At 55.4% G+C, this 24083-nt stretch overlaps 4 protein-coding genes across 4 annotated transcripts; 3 read left to right on the forward strand and 1 right to left on the reverse strand.

Annotated features, from left to right (window-relative positions):
* Nucleotides 1–277: 277 nt before the first annotated feature.
* On the forward strand, nt 278–3642 carry E0L32_001903 (uncharacterized protein; the record flags this gene model as incomplete). The annotated part of the gene is made up of 2 exons (XM_031136034.1): nt 278–2841; nt 2901–3642. The coding sequence occupies 2 exons, from the start codon at nt 278–280 to the stop codon at nt 3640–3642; spliced, it is 3306 nt and encodes a 1101-aa protein (XP_030990039.1).
* Nucleotides 3643–7400: 3758 nt separating this feature from the next.
* Nucleotides 7401–9320, forward strand: E0L32_001904 (uncharacterized protein; the record flags this gene model as incomplete). Its single annotated transcript, XM_031136035.1, has 4 exons — nt 7401–7446; nt 7516–7741; nt 8027–8337; nt 8539–9320. The coding sequence occupies 4 exons, from the start codon at nt 7401–7403 to the stop codon at nt 9318–9320; spliced, it is 1365 nt and encodes a 454-aa protein (XP_030990040.1).
* Nucleotides 9321–13726: 4406 nt separating this feature from the next.
* Nucleotides 13727–18227, forward strand: E0L32_001905 (uncharacterized protein; the record flags this gene model as incomplete). Its single annotated transcript, XM_031136036.1, has 6 exons — nt 13727–14402; nt 14466–14579; nt 14641–15199; nt 15279–15616; nt 15663–15876; nt 15941–18227. 6 exons carry the CDS (start codon nt 13727–13729, stop codon nt 18225–18227), a joined length of 4188 nt encoding a protein of 1395 aa, XP_030990041.1.
* Nucleotides 18228–19642: 1415 nt separating this feature from the next.
* On the reverse strand, nt 19643–23589 carry E0L32_001906 (uncharacterized protein; the record flags this gene model as incomplete). Its single annotated transcript, XM_031136037.1, has 3 exons — nt 19643–19746; nt 19820–22838; nt 22930–23589. 3 exons carry the CDS (start codon nt 23587–23589, stop codon nt 19643–19645), a joined length of 3783 nt encoding a protein of 1260 aa, XP_030990042.1.
* Nucleotides 23590–24083: the final 494 nt, after the last annotated feature.

Below are 24083 nucleotides of genomic sequence, written 5' to 3' on the forward strand. Positions count from 1 at the left end.
CCTGCAAGAATTCATGGTGGGGCGTTCACGTCACGTCAAATGCACAACCACAGGCGCGTCCTGCTTAATTGATTTGTCCCTGCACCTCGAGCGACCCTCGACTTCCACTTGCTTCAAACAATTACACCCACCGACAGGCGAAGCAGGCGTCGTGATGCTTCTATTCCACAAAAATTAGCCTCTTTGTCCATGTCTTCTCTGCTCTAGTGTCAGACATCGAGCCCTCATTGACCAGTGTGCCATTTTCACAAAAGTGCTGATTCAAGCGACTTCAACCATGGCTGCCACCGTCCTGCCCCAGAAACGTGTTTTCGGCGAAGCTTCCAACACTCGCCGGAACATCCCCGCCACTCCGGCCTCTGCAAAGAAACGCAAGCTCGAGGGATTCTCCTCCCCTGCCGGCCGTGTATCTGCTTCTCAAAATACCAAGTTTGGCTCCAGTCAGCCTAAGAGTGCATTCGAGTCAGAAGTGCTCGAGAAACTCAGCCAAGACATCTCCGATCTCAAGCAAAACAACACCGAAAAGGATCAAGCATGGGATCGCCCACCCGTTCCAAAGGACTTTCACCCTAAGAAGGACAGCCTCTGTTTCCAGCAGATCGAGGCAGAGGAGGGAACTCTGCATGGCGGCCAGGCAACAGTCAAGCTGTTTGGTGTCACGGAACATGGCAACTCAGTCCTACTTCACGTCAAGGACTTCAAGCACTACCTATATGTAGCTGCCCCCTCATCCTTCCAACCTCAGGACTGCCCAACATTCCGAGCCTATCTGGAAACCCAGGTGGCGCAACACCAGCCTGTCATCCATTCGGTCCAGATGACCATGCGCGAGAACATATACGGTTTCCAGAACAACACCCAGAACCCATACCTCAAGATCACGGTCACAGACCCAAAGTTCATCAACAAGGTTCGGACAACAATTGAAAGCGGCAATGCGAACTGGAAGGGACTATGGAAACACGATGGAGGCATCATGACTTTTGACAACATTCAGTTTGTCCTTCGTTTCATGGTTGACTGCCATGTCGCCGGTATGGCCTGGGTTGAAGCTCCAGCCGACAAGTATCGGCTAGTCCACGACTCTCTGCGACAGTCAAACTGCCAGATCGAGGCCGAGATTAGCTACACGGACCTCATTGCCCACAAACCGGTCGGAGAGTGGTCCAAGATGGCGCCCCTCAGGATCTTGTCCTTTGATATCGAGTGTGCGGGGCGGAAGGGCATCTTTCCTGAAGCCAATCACGACCCTGTCATCCAGATCGCCAACGTTGTCACCCGATACGGAGAGAAGAAGCCCTTCGTTCGGAATGTCTTCTGTCTAGACCGAACGAGCCCGATCGTAGCGACACAGATCCTCGACTTTGAACGAGAGGAGCGGATGCTGATGGCCTGGCGCGACTTTCTCATCAAGTCTGACCCGGACATCATTACCGGATACAACATTGCCAACTTCGATTTTCCGTATCTGCTGGATCGAGCAAAGCATCTCAAAGTGGCCGGTTTCGAACACTGGTCCCGAATCCCGACCATCAAGTCTGTCTCTAAGGAGACCAACTTCTCGAGCAAACAGATGGGCAATCGAGACACAAAGGCGACCAACATCAACGGACGCCTTCAGCTTGACCTCTTGCAGCTCATTCAACGAGATCACCAACTCCGAAGTTACACTCTCAACTCCGTCTGTTCAAATTTCCTCGGCGAACAGAAAGAGGATGTTCACTACACTATGATCACGGAACTCTTCAACGGTACACCAGAATCCAGACGACGTTTGGCACTCTACTGTCTCAAGGATGCGTATCTTCCACAGAGATTGATGGACAAGCTCTCGTGTCTCGAGAACTACACTGAGATGGCAAGAGTCACAGGCGTGCCTTTCAACTTCCTTTTGTCCCGCGGCCAGCAGGTCAAGTTCATCAGCCAGCTTTTCCGGAAGGCCCTCGAACAGAAATTGGTCATCCCCAATCTTCGAGCAGAAAGTTCCGAGGATCAATATGAAGGTGCTACAGTCATCGAGCCCATCCGTGGCTACTATGACGTCCCCGTCGCCACTCTCGATTTCGCATCTCTGTACCCCAGTATTATGCAAGCCCACAATCTGTGCTACACGACTCTGCTCACAAAAAAGGCAATCGACTCCTTCAACCTCAAGAAAGACGAGGATTACATTGTGACACCCAACGGAGACATGTTTGTCACCATTAAGCAGAGGAAGGGTCTTCTGGCTCAGATTCTCGAAGAGTTGCTCTCCGCGAGAAAACAGGCGAAGCGGGAGCTGGCTATCGAGACCGACCCCTTCAAGAAAGCCGTCTTGAACGGTCGCCAACTGGCCTTGAAGGTCAGTGCCAACAGTGTCTATGGTTTGACTGGCGCTACAAACGGCAAACTTCCGTGTCTGGAGATTGCCAGTAGTACAACAAGTTTCGGTCGGCAGATGATTGAAAAAACCAAGTCGGAGGTCGAGGCACGTTATTGCATTGCCAATGGATACTCGCACGATGCGCAAGTCATCTACGGTGATACAGATTCGGTCATGGTCAAGTTCGGGACCAAAGATCTCGCGGAAGCCATGAAACTCGGTGAAGACGCGTCCCAGTACGTGTCGGCCAAGTTCATCAAGCCCATCAAACTTGAATTCGAAAAAGTCTACTTCCCGTACCTACTCATCAACAAGAAGCGCTATGCCGGTCTCTACTGGACCAAGCCGGAGAAGTATGACAAGATGGACACGAAGGGAATTGAAACTGTCCGGCGTGACAATTGCCTGCTCGTCCAGACAGTCATTGAAAAGGTGTTGAGGATGATTTTGATCGACCGGGATGTGCCTGGAGCACAAGAGTGAGTGCAGAGCTTCATATGTCTCCAAAGCCTCATCACCACTAACGCAAGTCAAATAGCTATGTCAAGGACACGATTGCAGAACTCCTGCAAAACAAGATTGACATGTCCAAACTGGTCATCACGAAAGCCTTGACCAAGGATGATTATGCGGCAAAGCAGGCCCACGTTGAGCTGGCTCAGCGCATGAAGAAGCGCGATGCCGGCTCAGCGCCTGGTCTGGGTGACCGTGTGGCTTATGTCATGATCAAAGGTGCTACAGGCTCCAAGAACTTCGAGCGGTCTGAAGATCCAATCTACGTACTTGAAAACAACGTCCCCATCGACACCAAGTATTACCTGGACAACCAGCTGGCCAAGCCGCTCGGCCGTATTTTCGAGCCTATCCTGGGCGAGACGAAGGCGAGGTCCCTGCTGACGGGTGATCACACTCGGGCCATCTCCGTTACGGCACCGTCGGTCGGCGGTCTCATGAAATTTGCAAAGAAGACACAGACTTGCATGGGCTGCAAGAAGCCGCTGACAGGTAAAGAGGAGAGCGCTGGTGCCGTGTGCTCCGACGACGCCCCTCGTGTTGGCGAGCTGTACAAGAAGACACTGGACAAGGTTTCAGACCTGGAAGTCCGATTCGGCAGGCTGTGGACGCAATGCCAGAGGTGCCAGGGCAGCATGCACGGTGAAGTTATCTGCAGCGCGAAGGATTGTCCCATCTTCTACATGCGGATGAAGGCGAGAAAGGACTTGGAGGATGCGAACAAGGAGCTAAAGCGATTCGATTTTGACCAGGCGGCACTGTGGTGAGGAGGGATGGTCTGAGTGTTGCATTTCACATAGCTTTGTATTTCGGACTGAAGAGGCCGGGGACTTTATAAGTCGGCCCCCCTCTTGAGCAAAATGAGAGGCGTTCAGAGGCGTTGATGTGTATATACGATACGGGATCTGATACGGAGGCCGGAGAGCGGTGTTCCAATCCCCGATTTAGTAATGGCATTTTTAGACCACAAGGATCCAGGTCGTAGAATTGAAGGGCATTCGCATGAGATTAGAAAGGTGGTGATGACAACTCTGCAGTCAGATGATTTGAGATGAACACCTTTCTGCTGGAGGCGAATAAGCTGGGGGCTGTTTGTGCTTGGGACATGGTCATTCAATGTGGTCATCACAAAGCTCGCTATCGTTGGCCGCATCTTAGAGGTAACGTTGACTGGCTCCCATGCCGAGGCCGCAACAAGGTCCTGTCGATCAGAGCACGGAAAATAGGTCCTGCCACTTGTACCTCTTCCAGCAAACTGAGCAATAGGAGATGGGGGCTCAAGATATGCGTCCCGAAAAACACTTAGCAATAACAACGACATCAGGGCTTGGCAACTTGGACAGCACAGCGGGTATGATGGAGGCCAAGGTCGGGGAGCGCAGATCGAGAGCGGCTCAGCAATGGATCGATTTGGTGTTTCCCGTGCAAGCACGGAAAGGGACGCTCCTCGTTGCAGCGACTTGCAAAAAGGGAAGCAGAGTTCGCATCTTAGTATGGTCGCCAGCAAGGAAAAGATCAGCTAGCACCCATTGTAGGGGCAACCTGCATCTTGTAAATGCGGCGGTGTTTCGACTCGGAGCCGAGCCAATGCCACTCGGACAGCTCTGCGTGTGTCAACTACACTTTTACCATCGGCGAAGCAGATCTTCAGGAGCAACACAACCATGACAAGATCCTGAAGTCAGCCAACAAAAAGAACGCGTTTCCACCCAGGGACAAAGAGGCGTAAATGGCAAAAATGAAATGGTTGATTTCGTCCAGGCTCGAACTGGAGACCTTCAGTGTGTTAGACTGATGTGATAACCAACTACACCACGAAACCATGTTCATGTCAAAACTTTCGCTATTCAGGCTTAGGGGGGCTCTAATCCAGGGCGGATCCCCTCCTTCTCGGGTGTGAAAATTTTGCTATTTCTCCACTCATCTAATGTCATACATAGTACTCTTTAAGCTTGATTACTTCAACTTGGTTTCGTGGTGTAGTTGGTTATCACATCAGTCTAACACACTGAAGGTCTCCAGTTCGAGCCTGGACGAAATCATTTTTTGCTTCTCCACGCATTCATATCTCCTGATATATCAAGTGTTGACTCATGGATTTGATAATTCCTTTTGCATCTTTTTACATCGAAACAGCACTTGAGTGGTGTGAATTATGCCTGTTCCTATGTGGTCTTCAATGCTCAATGTGTATTGCTACTCCTTAGATGTGGTCCCCAGGTCCTTTGGCACACGACTTAGACAACCAGGATGGTTTGTCCCCGGTAATGGCAACAAGCATCGAGGGACGAGGGAGCGGAGGCTCCGCGGCAGAACACGGGGAAACGCGCTTGTATCCGGCAGCAAGAGTAGGTGGGTATCAGAATCTGAGCCGGAGAGGACAGCTTTACATACGGTACCCAACCTGGGTTTGGGGTTGGTGCATCTGTCATCGTCGTTGCTACTATCGAGAGGCTCTTTTTGCACGGTTGATTGGCCAGGCGGTAGACTTGACGACTAATTTCGATTCACTAAACATCGAAAGGCTCACGAAAAAAGAAGGCAATGCCGCACACGCACCCCGGCGCAAGCATGGGGTTCGTAGGGTGGGGTTCAATTGGAACTGCAGAACAGTGTCGCATGCATGTGAAAATGAGGGATGGGGGTTTCACTCAGGTAGCCTCGCAGCAAAGTGGCAGCAGAAGCGGCGCTGTAGAGGGTCGCCGAGACCGGCATGGGGGGGTGTGCAGAGAAGCTGGAGCGCGTTTTGGAGTCAATTCCCCGGTCGGTGTGCCCGGAAGTTAAGAAACCAATTGAAGCGTTGAAGGATTGAACTGCGGCTGAACATCGGGTCGCGGTTGACTTTCTTCCAACATGAAAGCTGGCTGGTGGCCAGAGAGAAGGATAAACCCGAGCGGGCTCATCGGATTTCCCGATATCGCAAGGAGGAGCCATCCCTCACTACCTAACTATTTTATTACTGAGAGCAAGAAGGTCTAGGCATTCATATACGAGGTGTTTTTTGCTGTAACAGGCCTACCTATGAAGGTTGCCAAGATATTGAGAGCAAGTGGTCCGCAAACTCGCGTGAGCTCCTTCCGTGTTCACCCGATGTTTCTGTAATTCTTCAAGACTGCACTACGACGGGGACGGGGAGGAAGAATCTGGGCGTGGTTCTGCTAAAAAGAAGACCGGGATTTGACAACCAAGTCCCCAGTCTGGGTCGGAGGCTGCTCTCGGGGGCCGGGGAAAAGCACATGGCCAGCCAGGGCTTTGTGTGGCCTTTGACAGGTCGAAGACCACATGAAATTATGAATTGCGACAATGCAAAACGTCATGGCAAGCCAGTGGCCAATCAGCAGGCCCAGATAAGGGATCTGGCATGCACCCAGGGACCTGAAGACGCGGTCGATGGATCTCGGGCCTCCTACTTTAGTGCAGCGGGGCCGGACCAGTCCCATTGTACGTCGAGGGCCAGGCGAGATCAATTTGATGCAAATGCTGCCCTTGGCTTTTGGCTACAGCACCGGCCGTCGGCTCGGTCGAGTGGTCGGTCGGTGCCATTGACGAACGAGACTGGTTCTCCTTCTAAGGAGTACTCATGCATGGGACCAGCGTGGGTAGCACATACATAATGTAACGACATACCTACATACGCACACGCATGCCTGTAAGTTGCACGGGGAGAGAGGGTGTGCGGTCCCCCAACGACGGACGATGAGCGATGTCTTTTTGGGACCTACGAGTCGAGCAGACGGACATACTGGACGGCCGTAGGGGAGATTGGATGGTTGGCAGAGATGGCCTGGTTTGCAAGTCAGGTAGATCCCTCGAGATTACTATCCCTCTCCACTGGCCTACGCCGTTGTCGCAGTTTGTCCACGAAACTTGACGAGCGAATAGCAGAAAGGCGGGCTGGGCTCTGCTGAAGGGTGTTGTCAGTGGAAAGACTAAAAGTAACGCCGCGAGTGGGCTCACTAACACGGATGGCCGGCTTGCGCGTGCTGTTTAGCCTTGGGGAAAGGCACCCCGATGTTAGTGGCGCAGAGAGACAGACTAACTCTACTCGAGGCTAGGCAGGAGATCCTCGGGTGTGGGCTGTCTGATAAGCTTACTCGACGTGTACATACATACTAATTCCCATCCCATAGAGAGAGAGAGAGAGAGAGCGAAGACGGACCGGATGGAGGACCCTGTCTCTGGCCGTCCCCCACCAGGCCCTGCATGACATCAAGCCAGCCTCCGGGCTGCGGCCCATCCAATGTGTGAAATCGATGGATAATTTGCTTGACAAGCCGGAAACCAACAACACCGTTTACGGAGGACCTTTGGAACACCATCGCCTCCCATCTCCATCCCGTAGCGCTGGTCTGAACATCCCCACGGGCCGAGTCGTTGATAAAAAGCTGCTCTCCGTCCTCCCTCCCTCCTCGCACACGACCTCTCCTCTCTTGCTCTCTACTCTCACCACTCTCACTCGAACTATCATCATCCTCAAGAGACATCCCCTTCACTCCAAAGATACCCACATCCCCCTTCGCCCACCATGTCTAACTATCCTACCGAGCCTGAGTTCGAGCAGGCCTACAACGGTAAGCATAAGCCGTGAATACACAATCTATGCAGACACGTAGTCTAACGCGTTGCCTGCCTTGGAACAGAGCTCGTCTACACCCTCGAGAACTCGTCCCTGTTCGAGAAGAAGCCCGAGTACCGCACCGCACTCCAGGTCGTCTCCATCCCCGAGCGGGTGATCCAGTTCCGTGTCGTCTGGGAGGATGACAGCGGCAAGGTCCAGGTCAACCGCGGATACCGCGTCCAGTTCAACTCTGCCCTCGGTCCCTACAAGGGTGGCCTGCGGTTGCACCCTACCGTCAACCTGTCCATGTAAGTTTCTTGATCATCATCATCCTCCGGCTCAACGCGCGAGTCAATTTGTCCTCCCTGCAGCCAGTGGCGGATACTTCGCACTTGCTACTACATGATTCGCGCGCAAACCACACCGGTACCGCCATACTGGTGGCGAGTTGCGCGGGTTGTACGAGTATGCGAGTAAAGAAAACCCCTCTGGGTGCGGGTGTGGGCAGATTGATGCGCTGCGAAATGGGAGCCCAAAAAGCAGGATATTTGGCCAAGACGATGAGTAGCTGACTTGGCGCGCTCCCCCTACAGTCTCAAGTTCCTCGGCTTCGAGCAGATCTTCAAGAACGCCCTGACTGGCCTGATGATGGGCGGTGGCAAGGGTGGATCCGACTTCGACCCCAAGGGCAAGAGTGACTCGGAGATCCGCCGGTTCTGCGTCTCCTTCATGACCGAGCTCCAGAAGCACATTGGTGCCGACACTGATGTCCCCGCTGGCGACATTGGCGTCTCTGGCCGCGAGATTGGCTTCATGTTTGGCACCTACCGCCGCATGCAGAACAAGTTCGAGGGTGTCCTGACGGGCAAGGGCCTCGAATGGGGTGGCTCCCTGATCCGACCTGGTAAGTCTCGTCCTCGGCTCCAGCTCCAGCTATCTCTATTTGCACGACGAATTGCAATTGCAAATCCCTAGCCTCTCATCGATTCTACTGGGTCCCGTTGCTTTCGGGAATTCAGCCGGCTGCGATGAGGGAGCAAACTATAACGTAAAACACCATGGGCGCTTGAACCAGATTGGGCTAACCCCACATTTCTTACCACAGAGGCCACTGGCTACGGTCTGGTCTACTACGTCGGCCACATGATGGAGGTCGCTGGTGCTGGCGACTGGAAGGGCAAGCGCGTCGCCATCTCGGGCTCGGGCAACGTCGCCCAGTACGCCGCCCTCAAGGTCATCGAGCTCGGCGCCACCGTCCTGTCCCTGTCCGACTCGCAGGGCAGCTTCATCGCCCAGGGCGACCGCACCTTCACCCCCGAGGACATCCAGGCCATCATGGAGCTCAAGGAGCAGCGCCGGCCCCTGACCGACTACGCCAAGAAGGGCGACTTCAAGTACATCGCCGGCGCCCGCCCCTGGGTCCACGTCGGCCAGGTCGACGTCGCCCTGCCCTGCGCGACCCAGAACGAGGTCAACAAGGAGGAGGCCGAGGCCCTGATCGCCGCCGGCGCCAAGTTCATCGCCGAGGGCTCCAACATGGGCTGCGACCTCGAGGCCATCAACGTCTTCGAGGCCAACCGCAAGGAGAAGAAGGGCGACGCCATCTGGTACGCCCCCGGCAAGGCCGCCAACTGCGGTGGTGTCGCCGTCTCCGGCCTCGAGATGGCCCAGAACAGCCGCCGCCTCGGCTGGTCCTCGGAGGAGGTCGACGACAAGCTCAAGGCCATCATGAAGAACGCCTTCCAGATCGGCCTCGACACCGCCAAGGAGTACGTCACCAGCGCCGACGGCGAGCTCCCCAGCTTGGTCGCCGGCAGCAACATCGCCGGCTTCGTCAAGGTCGCCCGTGCCATGCACGACCAGGGCGACTGGTGGACCAAGGCCTAAGCGAGACGTGTGCCCATCTGCACGTTACACATGCCGCTCTCTGGAGTGCGGCAAGCGGACAAGAGGCGCAGAAACCCCTGGACCACCTTGTGTGTGAGATACCAGTGCACTTGCGTTCTTCCGAAAGATTCGCTTCGAGGACGCCCTAGACTGGGCGACTCGACAGGGGAAGCCTCAGGAAGGCCGTGGAAGAGATACCCAAATCCGGCGAGGCAAAATTCGAGGCATAGAGGAAAGACGGGGAAGGATGTCTGGCGCAAAAGGACGCAATTTGTTCCTCTCCCTGATCGGCGTTGTGCATGACATGATTGCTCTTTTCTGGGATATGAATCTGTTTGCAAAGATAGCCTGCGTTTTGCATATAGATCTGCTCCTTTTTCCTTCTCTTTTGTTTTTAAAGACCGACGGCATGGAGTTTTTAGGATAAGGAAATACACAAATGATATGAAATCAACGTACCGAGTCTCAATCTCGCCCAACTTGTCTGTGAAGTGATGGAGAGGAATATGGAAGTTCTCATGGATGGCATCACCTCGCTCGAGGGCCACAACTTCAATGTTCTCAGTGAGACCAAACCGGGGGAGTGTTCATGTTCGGGCAACAAGGCTCTGCAGACTGAGCGAATAACCTGTGGCTGAGGAAAACGAGCCACTTGTCAGTCGTAAAGACATGTTGCAAGGTCCTTCACGGGAGAGAAGGAGGGTGTGCCTGCCCAGTTGCACGAAACAAGGCAGACTCGGACCTCTCGTTGACCTTGACCGAAGGAGATGTTCAGCTATGTTGGTGATTACCTCCTTTACTTGACCGAAAGAAGATTGCAACCCCCCTTCATGCTGCCCCTCGTCCGGCTTTCCTCGGAGATGGCATCATTGATTCATTGTGCTCTTGTGCTCGTTCGATTGGGCGTCTTGTATTGGCTTGGTCATGGACAATTGACTCGAGCAGCCCTGAGGCACAGTTGCGTTAGGCATCCGTCCTGTAGACGAGGGCTTTGGGGTCCATGTGATGCACCCCGACCAGGGGGCCAGGGGCTCGGTGGGCATTTGCCCTGGCGTCGACCTCACGATGGTGACAATAATGACGTTCTATCAAATCGACAGCACATCAGGCCCCTCGTGTCCCTCGTGCCCTCAGCCAACGAGAAGAAGCAATGCGTCTCGGTCACCACGATTCGACGATGACATCTCTCGCTGCAACCAGCCACAATTTGCCCATTGAAGCTGTCGTGCCGTGCAGTTGAGACCCTCACCCCCCTGTTGGCTTCCCGGCGACTCGGTGACCCCTGCAGAATGGAACGTTTTTTTCTTCTGTCTGACCACCCTTGTTGAGTTATCCATCGGAGACATCGTCACCTACATCGACGGTACCTCGTCCATACATACGTCGGTATGTGTATCACAGACGACGAGCAAGGCAGTTTGCAAGCAACCTCGAGGGGGGACCGAGGCCGAGTCAAGTTGCATCGACCCCGTTTCACCCCACCACCACCACCACCTCGACCCCGACCTGCATCCTCCCCCTTCTTGCCGCCGTCAGCCTTATCGCTTGGTCCAGCCAAACATCGTCCAGGCTGTACTCCGTCCGTACGTGTCGCCGAGGGCGGTCGGCATTCCACAATCTGACAACGGCCCATCGCGCCGGCTTACGCCGTGCAGTAGCGCTTTCCTCTCTTCGTTGACCAACGTCTTCTGGCTGGTCCATATCTGAAGGCCCTTGTGTATCCTTTCACATGCCAAAAAGAAGAAACACGAGTAAATAAGAAGAAGCCCGGAAGAGGAGGGGCAGGTGGATAGAGGAGAGAGCAATGGCAATTCGAGATACTTTCTCGAGACTTGTTGCGGCCCCATCGCAACTTCCTCTGTCACAAGTGGCGTGGGCGGCGCAGTTCATCGCGCCTGCCTGCCACACGGAGGAGATGGAACCTGGAATGCTGCCCACCATGCAAGTCTTTCCTCCTCACCTCCCTCGACCTACCCAACTACCTCTACCTTACTAGCACTTCTCCAACTTTTTGCAACCACTCTACTCCACGACTACGGCGCAGCCTTTCGGACCAAGCCCCCCTGCCGCTGCGGCTGAAGATCTGACTCGAATTCAACTCTGCCATTCGCTGGCGCCCAAGGTCAATCGACGTCGCAGAACTCTGACAGCAACCGCTTTGGGAAGACAGGCACGGCACAGCCAGAGACGGTGAAACAGCACCCTCATCTTGCCAGAGCTAGTTTGAACAAACACAAAACTTTCTCTCTCAAGCCACTATGATGAGGTTCCAGAATTCCCATCATCGAGAAAAAGGGTCTGGATATCAGCCCGCCAAGCCCGGTGATTGGACGTCCACAGCCCCCAAAGGCCACTTATATGCTGTAGCCTATCAGCTCCCGGTCTGTGCAGAAGATTGTCACATCGGGGGATATGGATGTTTCGTTCGTCAGCCAATGGCGACGGAACCCAGCGCCAGCCATGCATACACAACCTTCGAACCCCCCGGTTCCATCCCAACTGGGGCCATCTCGGCCGCTTTGGCATGCCCCAAACCCCTGCACCCGTCTCAGTGATGATGCTGGGATGATTCTGCACCACGTTCCCTTCCCATGCTTCCGTGGCACGAGCACGCTATTCTTACCTACATACTGACATGCCTATGCTACTGCACTGCACCGCACCGCACTGCGGAGACACCGCCCACCGCAACGCTCTGCAAGATCAGCATCAATCTCGATGTCGATTTGCATCACCAATTGGCACATTTCGCGGCCGTTTTCCCCATCTCTGCTGTGCCGGTGTCCAATCGCGGCATTGCAGTAGTACGGCCTGCGAGCTACACGGGTGTGGCGGCTCCCGCTAAGCTGACGTTGGAGATGAGGGAGGATCAATTAACGTTAACCTTGCCGAATGGACTGCTGTTTCTTACGGTAGACCGCGATCAGCGCGACGTCGACCCCGACCGGGCCAGAGACAAGACGCAAAGTCTGTTCTGCTGTCGCCGTCGTCTAATGGCGTCGCTGTCACACCCCTCCCCAGCACAGACTGGCAAGGGGGGGCCGAAGGACCCCACGGATCGCTAGACTTGGTTGGACAAACCCTTGATCGAGTCTCTGTCACAATAAACAAATTCTCCGGACCCAGCGAGAGCCCTGACTAGGAGGCGTCGGGTCACCATCAAACCGCCTCGAGATTTTACAAATTGTATGGTGCTTCTGGGCCCTTCACTGTTTGCCGTGGCTTGTCAAGTCTGTCTCACAGCTCGAACGTGTCATGCTTCTTCCCTGCGTATATTCTCCTCGAGATTGGCTTTGAGTTATGCTTTGGATTAGCGTCTCGTCTCCATGTCAGGTCAACGAAGCAATAGACAGTCGCCATCACGAGGAGCTCGGTCAATGATAGAAACCACTCTCACTCTGTCTTGATCATCACCTCTACAAGTACCTGTGGGCAACAGCTTCGTACTTCCGGAGGTACTTGTACTCCAAATTCTGACATCCTTGCAGCTGCTCCATAGCACCAATCAGCCAGTTCCCGCAGCCAAACCGACCTAAAATGGTGCCCATGTCGGGACGGGCTACTATTTTCATTAACCCCCTCTGTCTCCGCCGCCCCATTGCAAGTATAGCGGCCAATGAAGAAGGTCAAGCAGCATCTTCGACCACTTATTGCTCTCAGCCCTGCCACCTACCCACACCACCAGTTCACCGAAAGGGGGAAGGGCTGACGATGGCTGAGCATGCACGGTGCTTTCAAGGGGACGAGCAATTCCCAGCCGAGTCGAGCCCGCAGTCCCCTTGCTCCAGGGCACACCCGGCGTCATCTCTTGTCCGCCCATTGTCCCTTGATCCGACCATCTGACTGGTCTCGCTCTTTCCACCACTCTGGGAGTATGGGGCTCGCCGGCCCCCACACGCACGACGCCGGTGCCATATTGTATCTGCTCGCATCTGGCATGGGTCGTGAGAACCGAACGAGCTGCAGGCGTCTCACGCCCGCTTGACCTTCCCTGTACTTAGTACGTACAATGGGCAAGGTACACGAGGTCTACACATGTAGGTACTGTCGGTAGTCTGGTGCAAAAACGGGTCCCTCTGAGAAAGCTAGGCTCGACTCTTGTCCGAGTTTATATCTGCTTCATTTCCTCCTCGTGATGAGCCGTTGTTGTTGTTTGTCATCTGGCTTGTTGTTCCCGTTCAAGATACCCCCTTCTCTTCAACCTGACTTGTGTGCTTCTCTATGATCTCTCGGCTTCTTAGAGCCGTTAATTTCTTTCCCGATACCTCCCTGACCAAGACCTTTGTATATCGCGAGCAAGCTGCCTAGTCCGTATCGCCCTCTTGTCATCGACTACTAGACAGATCAGCGGGCTTTGGTCTGTAACTCTTTGAATTATCAACCAGAACAACCTCCTCGGAGCCACCATGGCGTCCACACCTCAGCTCGTAACGCCAGAGCTCAATGGCAACAAAATACACACCCCTCCATACCAGAATGGCAACGGTGGCATGATGAACGGCGTCCACTGGCCCCCGACGCCTGCCGAGCCTCCTCGCACCCCAGACTTGGACGGCTCACTACGGCCTGCTCCAAGAAGTAGATCATCCTCGATTCCGTCTTCAACATCCTCGCCGGAACCGGACCGTAATTCCTTCTTCACTGACAAGAAGGGCCGTGCCAGGTCCATGCCTGTCCGGACAGAGGGCCCTCACGAGCAGAATAGCGGTCCTCACACACGAGCTCGGGCCAAGATCCGGTCCTATGTGGATGATACACGAGCAAAACAGTTCCCGCGCCTGTCCAAGCCCGTCGAGCTGATGCGGAGCTCCTACGATACTGTCGTCATCGGCTCCGGCTACGGCGGCGCTGTTGCTGCCTCCCGCATGGCGCGCGCCGGCCAGTCGGTGTGCCTGCTCGAGCTGGGCAAGGAACGCTGGCCCGGTGAATATCCTACCGGCATGCGCGAGTCCGCAGGCGAGCTGCACTGCTCGGGCGATTTTGCACCGGGGTTCCTGCACGGCATCGATGTCAACGCCGGCGACCCCACAGGCATGTACCATCTCATCTTTGGCAAGGGCCAGAACGCGATTGTGTGCAACGGTGAGTTCGCTCCCTTTCGAGTGTCGTGATAAGGAATGTAGTGGCTGATATGGAGCGACACAGGCCTCGGCGGTACGAGCTTGATGAACGCAAACGTATTCTTGCGGGCCGATGAAGACACCATGGCGATGAAGTTTTGGCCCCCGGAACTGAGGCAAAGGGGTGCATTGGACGAGTGTAAGACCAGCTTGGCTTGCTCGTGAGACTTTGGGCGATCGATAGCTAACATTCCACATAGGGTACGACAAGGTCGAAGATGTGCTTGAGCCAGAGAAGTACCCCGAGGACTGGCCCAGGCTGCCGAAGCTGGAGCTGCTCAAGAAACAGGCAGAGTACCTCAACATGACCGACAAGTTCGACCGCGTAAAGCAAACTACGCGCTTCAGAAACGGCCCCAACCGCTGCGGCGTCGAGATGTCGGCCTCTGCGCTCACAGGGCAAGATGCCACTGGTGTCAACGACGGATCCAAGACCACTACCCTGGTAACGTATCTCTCTGACGCCTGGAACTGGGGCTCTGAGATGTTCTGCGAGTGTGAGGTGCGCTATATCGAAAAGGTCCAGGACAGGCGTGGCGGCTACAACATCTACTTTGCTTGGCACGGACGGAATCGGGGTCACTTCAAGGCTAACCTCCACGGTGACCTCCTCTGGGTGCATGCGAAGAGGGCCGTCTTCCTCGGTGCCGGCGCTATAGGCAGCACAGAGATCTTGCTCAGGAGCAAGGCCATGGGCATGCCTATGAGCGACCAGGTCGGCCAGAACATGAGCGGCAACGGCGATATCCTAGCTTTCGGGTAAGTGGACCGAAGAGACCACCTTTGCACTACGTCCCATCCGAAACGTACGTCTTGATCGACGCTAACGGTTATTCAGATACAACACGGATGAGGAAGTCAACGGCATCGGCCGTGCGTTCCCCAACCCCTACAAGCCAATTGGTCCCACCATCACAGGTATCATTGACAATAGGCGCGGCCATGCCAATCCTCTCGATGGCTATGTTATTGAGGAGGGCGCCGTACCCCAGGCCCTGGCACGGCTGCTCCAGACAATGCTGGACTTCATGCCTGGCGCCCAGGGACCCAAGAATGACACAGTCATTGAGCGGACACAGGCTTGCCTAGCCCGCTGGGGTAGCCGATTGCTCGGGCCTTACTTCAAGAAGGGCGCGATCGAGAGAACACAGGTCTACTTGATCATGTCGCACGACAGTGAGTGGGCCACTGCATGAGCGTACTTATTTTTTAAAGGACCTAGAGCTGATTCAGAATCCCCAATTCACAGGCAACCAGGCAGTGTTGACCCTCGAGGATGACAAGCCCAGGCTCGAGTTCCTTGGGGTGGGCAGGAGTGACCACGTCAAGAAGCTGAACGAGATCCTGGCAAAGGCCACAGAGGCTGTCGGCGGAACCTTGGTCAACAACCCCTTCTTCGCGCTGATGGGACAGCAGGTGACTGTACACCCTATTGGGTACGTTTCCCGATCCGGGGACCACCTGGACGTCGTATGTCGTACTGACAATCTACAAAATTAGTGGCGCGTGCATGGCTCGAGACAACTCCGGTAAGACAGGTGTGACGGACCACGTCGGCCGAGTCTTCACCGGTAATCACGAAGAGGTTTACGACGGGCTTATCGTTACCGATGGCGCAGTGATCCCTGCCGCCCTGGGTGCGAATCCCTTCGCGACCATCACCGCCCTCGCCGAGCGCTCTGTGGCGGCGTTCGCGAAGCAGCAGAAGCTGGACGTCAGCGAGGAGAAGAACGGCATCCTCGATTTGTTTAGCGAGCCTGCTCACCACCCCTACTACACCAAGTCCGACGATGAGACCGAGTACGATGAAGTCCAGCTGGACGCCGAGCTCAACAGCCTTGACATGACCATCTCCGACATGGAGAAGGCTCGTGCCATCAAGGCTGGTGGCTTTGGCTTCACTGAGGTCATGTCTGGCTTCATCCACAAGGACTCCAACATGAAAGATGACCACAGGGCAACATATGAGCTTGCGTACCGGACGGCCAAGAGCCGCTGCGAGAGTGCAAGGTTCTTCCTGAGCGTCCAGTCCTTCAACACCAGGCACATTGTCAATGACCCCGACCACAAGGGCTTGCTGACGGGCACCTTTGTCTGCCCTACCATACCGGGCTCACCGTTCATGGTGCAGAGGGGCCAGTTTGGGCTCTTTATCATGGACACCAAGGCTCCCGGCACAAGGAATCTGACATACGACTTTGACATGCGCGGCACCAACGGCAGAGTGCTGCATTTCCACGGTTACAAGGTGGTCGACTCGTCTGTCGCACTTGCACCTCTGGCGTTCTGGCGGTCGACCAGTACCCTCTATGTCACTGTCACAGAGAAGCTGCCGACGCCTCTCTTCAATCCGAACGCGGAGGAGCCCTGGCGCCACGGCAAGGTGCTTGCCAAGGGAATGATGCACATCACTCCGACAGACTTCATGTCCGAGATCATGACGCTCACTCCCACGGGCAGTGGTCTTTTGAAGAAGGTCGCTAGTGCCGCCAACTTCATGACCTACTTCACCCGCAAGTCCATGTCGCTGTTCCTTGCGCCTCTTACCCCTCTGCAGTACCCGTCTCAGACATACAATGGCTTTATCAACAACACACCTCCCAGCAAGTCCTACAATATAGTCGCCAGGGACAATGTGGTCACCCGGCTGCACATGTGGGAGCCCACGTACCGCCCTCTGGACGAGAACGGCGCTCCAGTCGAGGTCAAGAACCTGTTCATGATCCCCGGCGCGTCCGTCGACCACCAGATCTACGCCCTCCCTACCATCCCCTTCAACGCCGTCAACTATTTCTGCCGCGCCGGGTATCGGGTCTTCATAACGGTCCATAGGATCGGCCAGCTCGTTATTGCCGAAAACAACTGGACCACCTATGACGCCCGTCTTGACCTCCGCGCCTCGCTCGAGTACATTCGGGAGAACTTCTACCCGAAGGATAATATCGGCAAGATCTACACTATTGCCCACTGCATGGGCTCCGTCGCCTTCAGCACGGGCCTGCTCGACGGCACGATCCCGGCGGACTGGATCCTGGGCGTGACCTGCAGCCAGGTGTTTATGAACCCGATCTGGAACGTCATGAACATGATCAAGGTCATGGCGGGGCCCATCCCGGCCGACCGTCTGTACAAGATGCTGGCGGGCAGCTGGTTCAGCTGCAGCACGTCGACCGACGACTCGTTCGTGCAGCGCTGCCTCAACCAGGTGCTGCGCTTCTACCCGGACGAGCGGCGCGAGATCTGCAACAGCGCCGCCTGCCACCGCATCTCGCTCGTCTTTGCGCGCTGCTGGAACCACCGCAACCTCAACGAGGCGACGCACCGCCAGATCGACCGCTTCTTTGGCGGCGTCAACATGCGCCTGCTACACCTGCTCATGAAGCAGGGCGGCGAGGGCCACGTCATGGCCAACGGGCCCCTGTTCGAGCAGCTCGACACGCCGCAGAACATCGAGCGGCTGCGCGGCGTGCCCTTCATGCTCTTCGTCGGCCGCGACAACGCCGTCCTGGCGCCCGAGTCGACGGAGCGCACGTACGAGATCCTCTGCGACATGTTTGGCACGAGCAGCACCGGCGACGCGGGAGACATCCAGTTCCGCCGCCGCGTGGTGCCCGGCTACGGCCACCTCGACTGCTGGATGGGCCGCAACGCGTGGAAGGACGTGTACCCGTTCGTGCTCGAGGAGGTGGACCGCGTGGCCCGCGGCGAGAACTACAAGTTCCGCGAGCCGGACGCCAGGCACTGCAAGTTCACCAAGATGATTGAGAGCGGCGACTTGCTATACTGATCTACTACTTCTTTCTCTTTTCTGGTTGAGTGAATCTCTGCTTCTGGTTTCCTGCTTCAGGGGGTTGTCGGGGCTGCTGGCGCTTTTTGCTGTTGGGAGAGTCTTGCTTTGCAAAGATGTTGGTTCTGTTTCGCTTTTTTTCAATCTTAACTCGGCGTTTTCGTTGTTCTTTCCTTGGTAGGGAATCATCCTTGGAGTTAAATGGGCTTTGATATTTCTTGAACAGGGAAAAGTGACTAAATCACATCATCTTGGGATCTTGGGAAGGGGGAAAGGGGCAACATTGGTTCATTGGGTTGGCGGTTTTGATATACCCTATTGCAATCGTTTACAGTTTTGTATACATCTACTCTACCGCTCACTAGATCTATCCTTCGGCGACGGGATCGTTGAAACTGGGAAAACAAATTCAGAAACATATGCACCACTTTTGTCGAATACTGAATTCCCCATGCTCGCTTTCGTGATGCAACGACATCGGTAGGCTTAAATAGCAGTCTTGTGATCATGCTTAAGGAGGGTGTCAACCAACATCTTACACGCACAAGTTCAATCACGACACAATCAAAGTCACGCAAGGAAACGATACCACCTGACCGCACTGCATGGTCATTCTCAACATCTCGATCTCATTCCTCTTCGCCCTACGGACAGGCACAAACAGGCCCTGTCAACCAACAGCGCCCGAGGGCTTCGTGGCTCCTCTCTGCAATGGACTCTCTGACTGCTGCCCTCGTGCCGACACCTCGCTATGTACAAGTCCACCCGCGGCCGACCTCCCCCCCCAGAGACTTCACTCGTAGTTCCAGGCGTAAACCAAAGAAACTTTGCTACCGCACGCCCATCGACTCCCATTCTATCACAGACCATAATCAACGAACCAGAAATCTGGTCAGAAAGGAAACGTTAACGCCACGCCGACTGGTATTAGAGTTGCGGGGGGACCACTCTCAAGACACCAAAGAAAACCAAGAAACCCCCGAATCAAAAACACATGGATGTAAAGGGGATTAGAAAGGGACTTTTTTTCACAAATTATACAGAGCCAGGCCTCCATTTTTCTGGGTAGGTTTTGCCCTCCAAACATGCCTGGGAAAAAAAAACACACACATTCATAAATGACCGTGTGACCGTGTAGAGTCCAAATTTTTTGCCAATGCGCCGTTCCAAAGTTGAGAGACGGAGAGAACAGAACCTCCTGTTGATGCAAAATTATATGTTGAAGTTGGCCGAGAACGCAAAAAATGAACAGGAAAAGGCCCAACGACGATTCCCGCCACCCTCCTTCGCTTTGCCCCAGCCCCCAATGACCCCGTACCATGCTTTGCCATGCGAAGAAGTTTCATGGGGTTAAGTAACAAAAACAAAGACCGCAATCCAGAGAAGAGTTTTTTCTTGTGTGTCGCCGTGGCTCCTCAATTGAGGAAGCCTTTACACGCCGTCGTGCCGCAGAGACAAGGAACCCTGTCTTCTGGATTTTCCTCAGGCTCGAATTTGTAGTCGTACGTCAATTCCTCGTCTACCACCGAGATCGTGTCAGTATGTGATATGCACACAGGAAACCTTCGCCCAAAGAAAAAGGGCGGACTTACTGTGAGCAATGTCCCGGAGGGCATAGATGACAATACGTTTACTTCCTTCGACCTTGATGATCTTGGCCGTGCAGTTGGGCATGCAGCTGTGGTTGATGAACCGGGCGATGCCGCCCTTCTTGGTCGCGTCAATGACGGTGACCTCGTCGATGCGGAAGAGGTAGCTGCTGCCGATGCCGGCCTTGACGTAGCTGTGCTCGCGGATGTTGGCGACGGACTGGCGCACCTCCTCGCCCACGTACTCGATGATCATGTCGTCCTTGGGTATGGCCTCCATAGCGTACAGACCCCAGTTGTGGATGGCAGATCGGGCAAACTTGACTGGCTTCTTCCGTTTCTTAAGCTGGTTGAACCGCAGCACGTCCGAGTCCTGGCCCAGCGTCTTCTTCTGGTCGTTGAGGTCGGCGACGAAGCGGCGCTGGTTGACACGGTTGGCGCGAGAGCTGCCGCGTGCCACCGAGTTTTCGGTAGCAACTTTGGCGGCAGCGACCGCAACAGCTTTGCCAGTCTTCCCGGCCCTGGCCTCGCGCTCCTCCCGAGCCTTCTTGACCTTGAGATGATGCGGCAGATATTTGGACTTCTCGGAATTGAGGATCTTCTTCACTCCCTCCGTTCGAGCACAGCCAGTCGAGTTGGCGACATAGTAGCCGTCGATGGTGGGGACTGCTGCCGGAGTTGGCTCCTCCAGATTCAGGCTCTTGACTCTATTACGCCTCCAGAGCCAGTACTCCGGGTCGTCGAGATCGCTCGCAACGAATTTCTTTTTCAGTCTTTGCAGGTCTGGCCTGTCGTTGTCATCTAGTGGCAAGGACTGGAAAGTTTCAACATCCAGGAGGAAATCGCTCGGCAGCACGAGGGCAGGGACCGGCGTCGATGGATACAGATTCTTATCCAGAAGAACCCTATCTCCCTCGGGTTTGGTTTCCTTGACCTCCTCTGGCTCTGGCGCAGGTTCTGGACTTGCCTTACGTCCCTTGGCCTTTGCCTGTGCCAGAGCTTCTTGCTCATAGATCTCTTGCTGCTGCCTCTTCAGTGCTTCGCGTTCCTCGAAGAGCTGTTTCTTCGTCTTCTTGGTCTTCTTTGCCGGCTTCTTCTTCTCTAGGCCTTCGCCGGGCACAGGTGTAGGCATCCGGGAATTGTCTGTTTCTTCCTTCACATCCGCGTCGGGCAGGATAATGTCCTCGGTCTCGTCCCTGAGAGGGAACTCTGTCTCGATCTTGTCGATTGTTACGCCAAAGAGCTCTTCATCGCTCTTCTTTTGCCGTTTGATAGCGGTCTCAATCTGAAGGTCAAGCTTCCTCTTCTTGGAAGGTAAAGCTGCGCTGTCATTGACAGCGAAGCTGGCCTCCGTCATTGAGTCATCCTCGGCCGCACCCCATGGCGAAGCATCGTCATCAGTACTCATCCGACTGCGAGGACGGGATTCGGGTTCCTCGGTATCCCTTGCAATCGACAAACGGTTGTCGTTCTCATCCTCGGACTCCTCGTCACTATCGATGTTGAGCCGGTGATGAAGTGAGCGGAAGGCGCTGCGTACGGCCGCAGGCCGCTTGCGAGCAAATGGGTCGACGAAACCCTGCTTGCGGGCCGCCAACCCGCCATTCTTGACCTTTCGGATCCGGGGCAGGGCAGTGACATCGAGGCGAGCTGTCCGGCGCTCGATGGGATCCGCCCTCGAGTTGGGAGTGCTGATGGGTGACTTATCTTCTCCCTCATCAAATGTCACGGACACAAACCTCGAAGCTTCCGGGCCTTCGAGATTGAGTTTCCTGCGCTTCGCGATGTGGTTGACTGGATCGAGGTAGTTGAACAGGGCAGGCGCTGCGACCTTGGTACGGATGTGCTTGATGAGGTGTTCGGTCATCTCGCGGCGGATGACCTCGATGGCTTCCAGCACTGGATCAAAGTTCTTGGCTCGCTGTTTCTTTTCCTCATCAATGTCTGCCTCCTCGTCGCGTCGTCTTTGTTCTTGCTCGTTCCGTTGACGGCTTTCTGCTGTGGGTTTTCTTTCGGGAGACCGGGACCGGTGCCGTGCTTCAGATGTTGATGCATGTCCTGGATGGCCAACGGTGCCAAACAGAGCCAGTTTCATTCCCAGCTCGTAGGTGAAGAATGCTGTGCGGTTTGCTGATCTGTAGCACCGGTCTGCTTCGGATCGGCCGTATGTACTGTCCCGAAACATGATATAGTATCCAGTCCGGTCCGCACGAATGTCGTCAAATGAATACGTCTTGAGCCGTTTCTTCATGTGCGCAATCGTCTGGTGCATGACAGGCACATATTCGTGTGCGACAAAGATGTACGGCTCGCTTTTGATTTGGGACAAGATGGGCTGCTGCTCGATCAGGCTCTGTATCCTGGGCATCGTCGGCAACTTCGTGGGGTCCGTGGGCGTCGGAGTAGCAGGAGCAGCGGGCTGCCGAAGAGCCGCGGGACCCTTGGGCGCAGTCGGCGGCGGGCCTGGAATCACGCCAGGTCCGGCTCTCGGAGCAGTGGGTATCTTGTACACGAGCGCAGCGGGCTTCGACTTCTCCTTCTCCTGCCTCAACGCTTCCTCCAACATGCGACCGCTCTTCTTGCCTTCGGGGTCGAACTCTACGCGGACCTGGTTCGTCTCGATCCGTTTGCCATGCATGTGCCGCACAGCCCGCTTCGCAGCGTCAACGGCAGATATTGCCACAGGCCGTGTCCTATTGGGCTTGGCATCTTTGTAGCGAAATGTCGCAAAGCCAAGGTAGGTGCCTGTTTCGGGATGCATCTTGTTGCTGCTCTCGGCAACATCGCCAAAGGACGAAAACACAGCAGCGACCTTGGAGAAGGCGAGGAGAGGGTTGAACCCGGTGACTACGATTTGCGTGGGCGGACCAGGACCAATCGAGGTTTTGGGGTCATATGCATATGGCTTGAGGTTGTAGGGGGCCTGGCGCAGGCGAGCCCGAGGCAGATGGAAGTCAACGTTGATGTAGTTCAACCTCCCACCCTTACCGAGGCGGGGATCCGAAGGGGGAGCGTCATCTTCCTATACACGATTTTATTAGCCATGATTCAATTACTCATAGTCAGATGACGCTCCCCCTTCTTATACAAGAGTATTGCGCGTATTTACGTACCATTCCGAACTCCTTATATGTCGGCTTCGCCTTCCGTTTCTCGGAACTGGACAAGGTCTTGTCGGCCAGAGGGTCATATGTGCATCTTATGCCTTTCACCGGACGATCTGGATCGCGCGCAGGAGGGCGTTGGACTTGCAGGCTTGCGGGCAAGCAGCCGTTGCCATTCGGCGTTGGGTTAAGATGAGACATGTCTGCATCGGGATGTCGAGGTGTTTGAGAGCTCGGCTTGGGGGTGTATGAAGAGGTGGAGTACGACGGAGAGTCGGCAGTGGTGAGCGGTGTGAGATGACTGTTTGAGTACTTCGAAAGGGGTATGCCGTTCTGTCGCGCGGCGGCGCTAAAGACAGAGGAAGCGGTGCTGGCATGAGAGCTGGCGGAGCCGACGGTGTTGAGTGTATCTCCAGTCAAGGACTCATTGTCATCAGCGGGTGGGTGAGGGGCGTCTGATATTGAGGCGTCGCGGCGGGAGCGAGATGAGGAACCGTCGTCGGGCTGACCATTGGGGGTGCGGCGACCATTGAGGTCGCCTTGCGGGAGCGAAGACGGCGAGTCGTCAGCCCTGGATCGAGCTCTTTCGCGTTCGATGGCCCGGTCCCTCGCAGCGCGAGGGGCGGCGGGAAAGAACTGAGCGAAGCTCGCGCCAGAGGGCGGCGGCATCGTGATAATGCTAATCTTACTGCGACCTCCCCCGTCCGCGACTCGTCATCGTCGTCGTGAGAGAGGCTACGATGGAGCACGCATCTGCAATGATGGGGGAGCCGGGCGTTGTGAGGGTGCGACGAGAGGTTGGTGCGGAAAAATCCACGCGCGGAAGTTGGTGGTGTCCACGCGACAGAGAGAGCGGGCGGTGGAAAAGAGCCGGTGCCAATGCCAGCCCAGTCCTACTGCGGTGACGTTGTGTCGCGCGCGTTCATCGAGATGCAGCCGGCAGAAGGGCGTGCAAATTCACCAAAAATCCCGGCGTCCGATAGGTGAAATGGCGGCGACACGGTTGCGCACGTCTGGGGGCGAGTGAATGTGGTGCTGATGCTGAGATCTGGCGCGAAAAAAATGAAGTACTCTGGGGGGGTTGAGGAGGGAGGTTTGAGCGACGGGTCCCAGGTGGGCAAGGAAAGTTAGAGATGGGCAATCAGGGATGATGAAAGGCTGGC

Source organism: Thyridium curvatum (assembly GCF_004353045.1).
Source record: "Thyridium curvatum strain D216 chromosome Unknown NODE_7_length_750237_cov_83.650653, whole genome shotgun sequence".
NCBI classification, from domain to species: domain Eukaryota; kingdom Fungi; phylum Ascomycota; class Sordariomycetes; order Thyridiales; family Thyridiaceae; genus Thyridium; species Thyridium curvatum.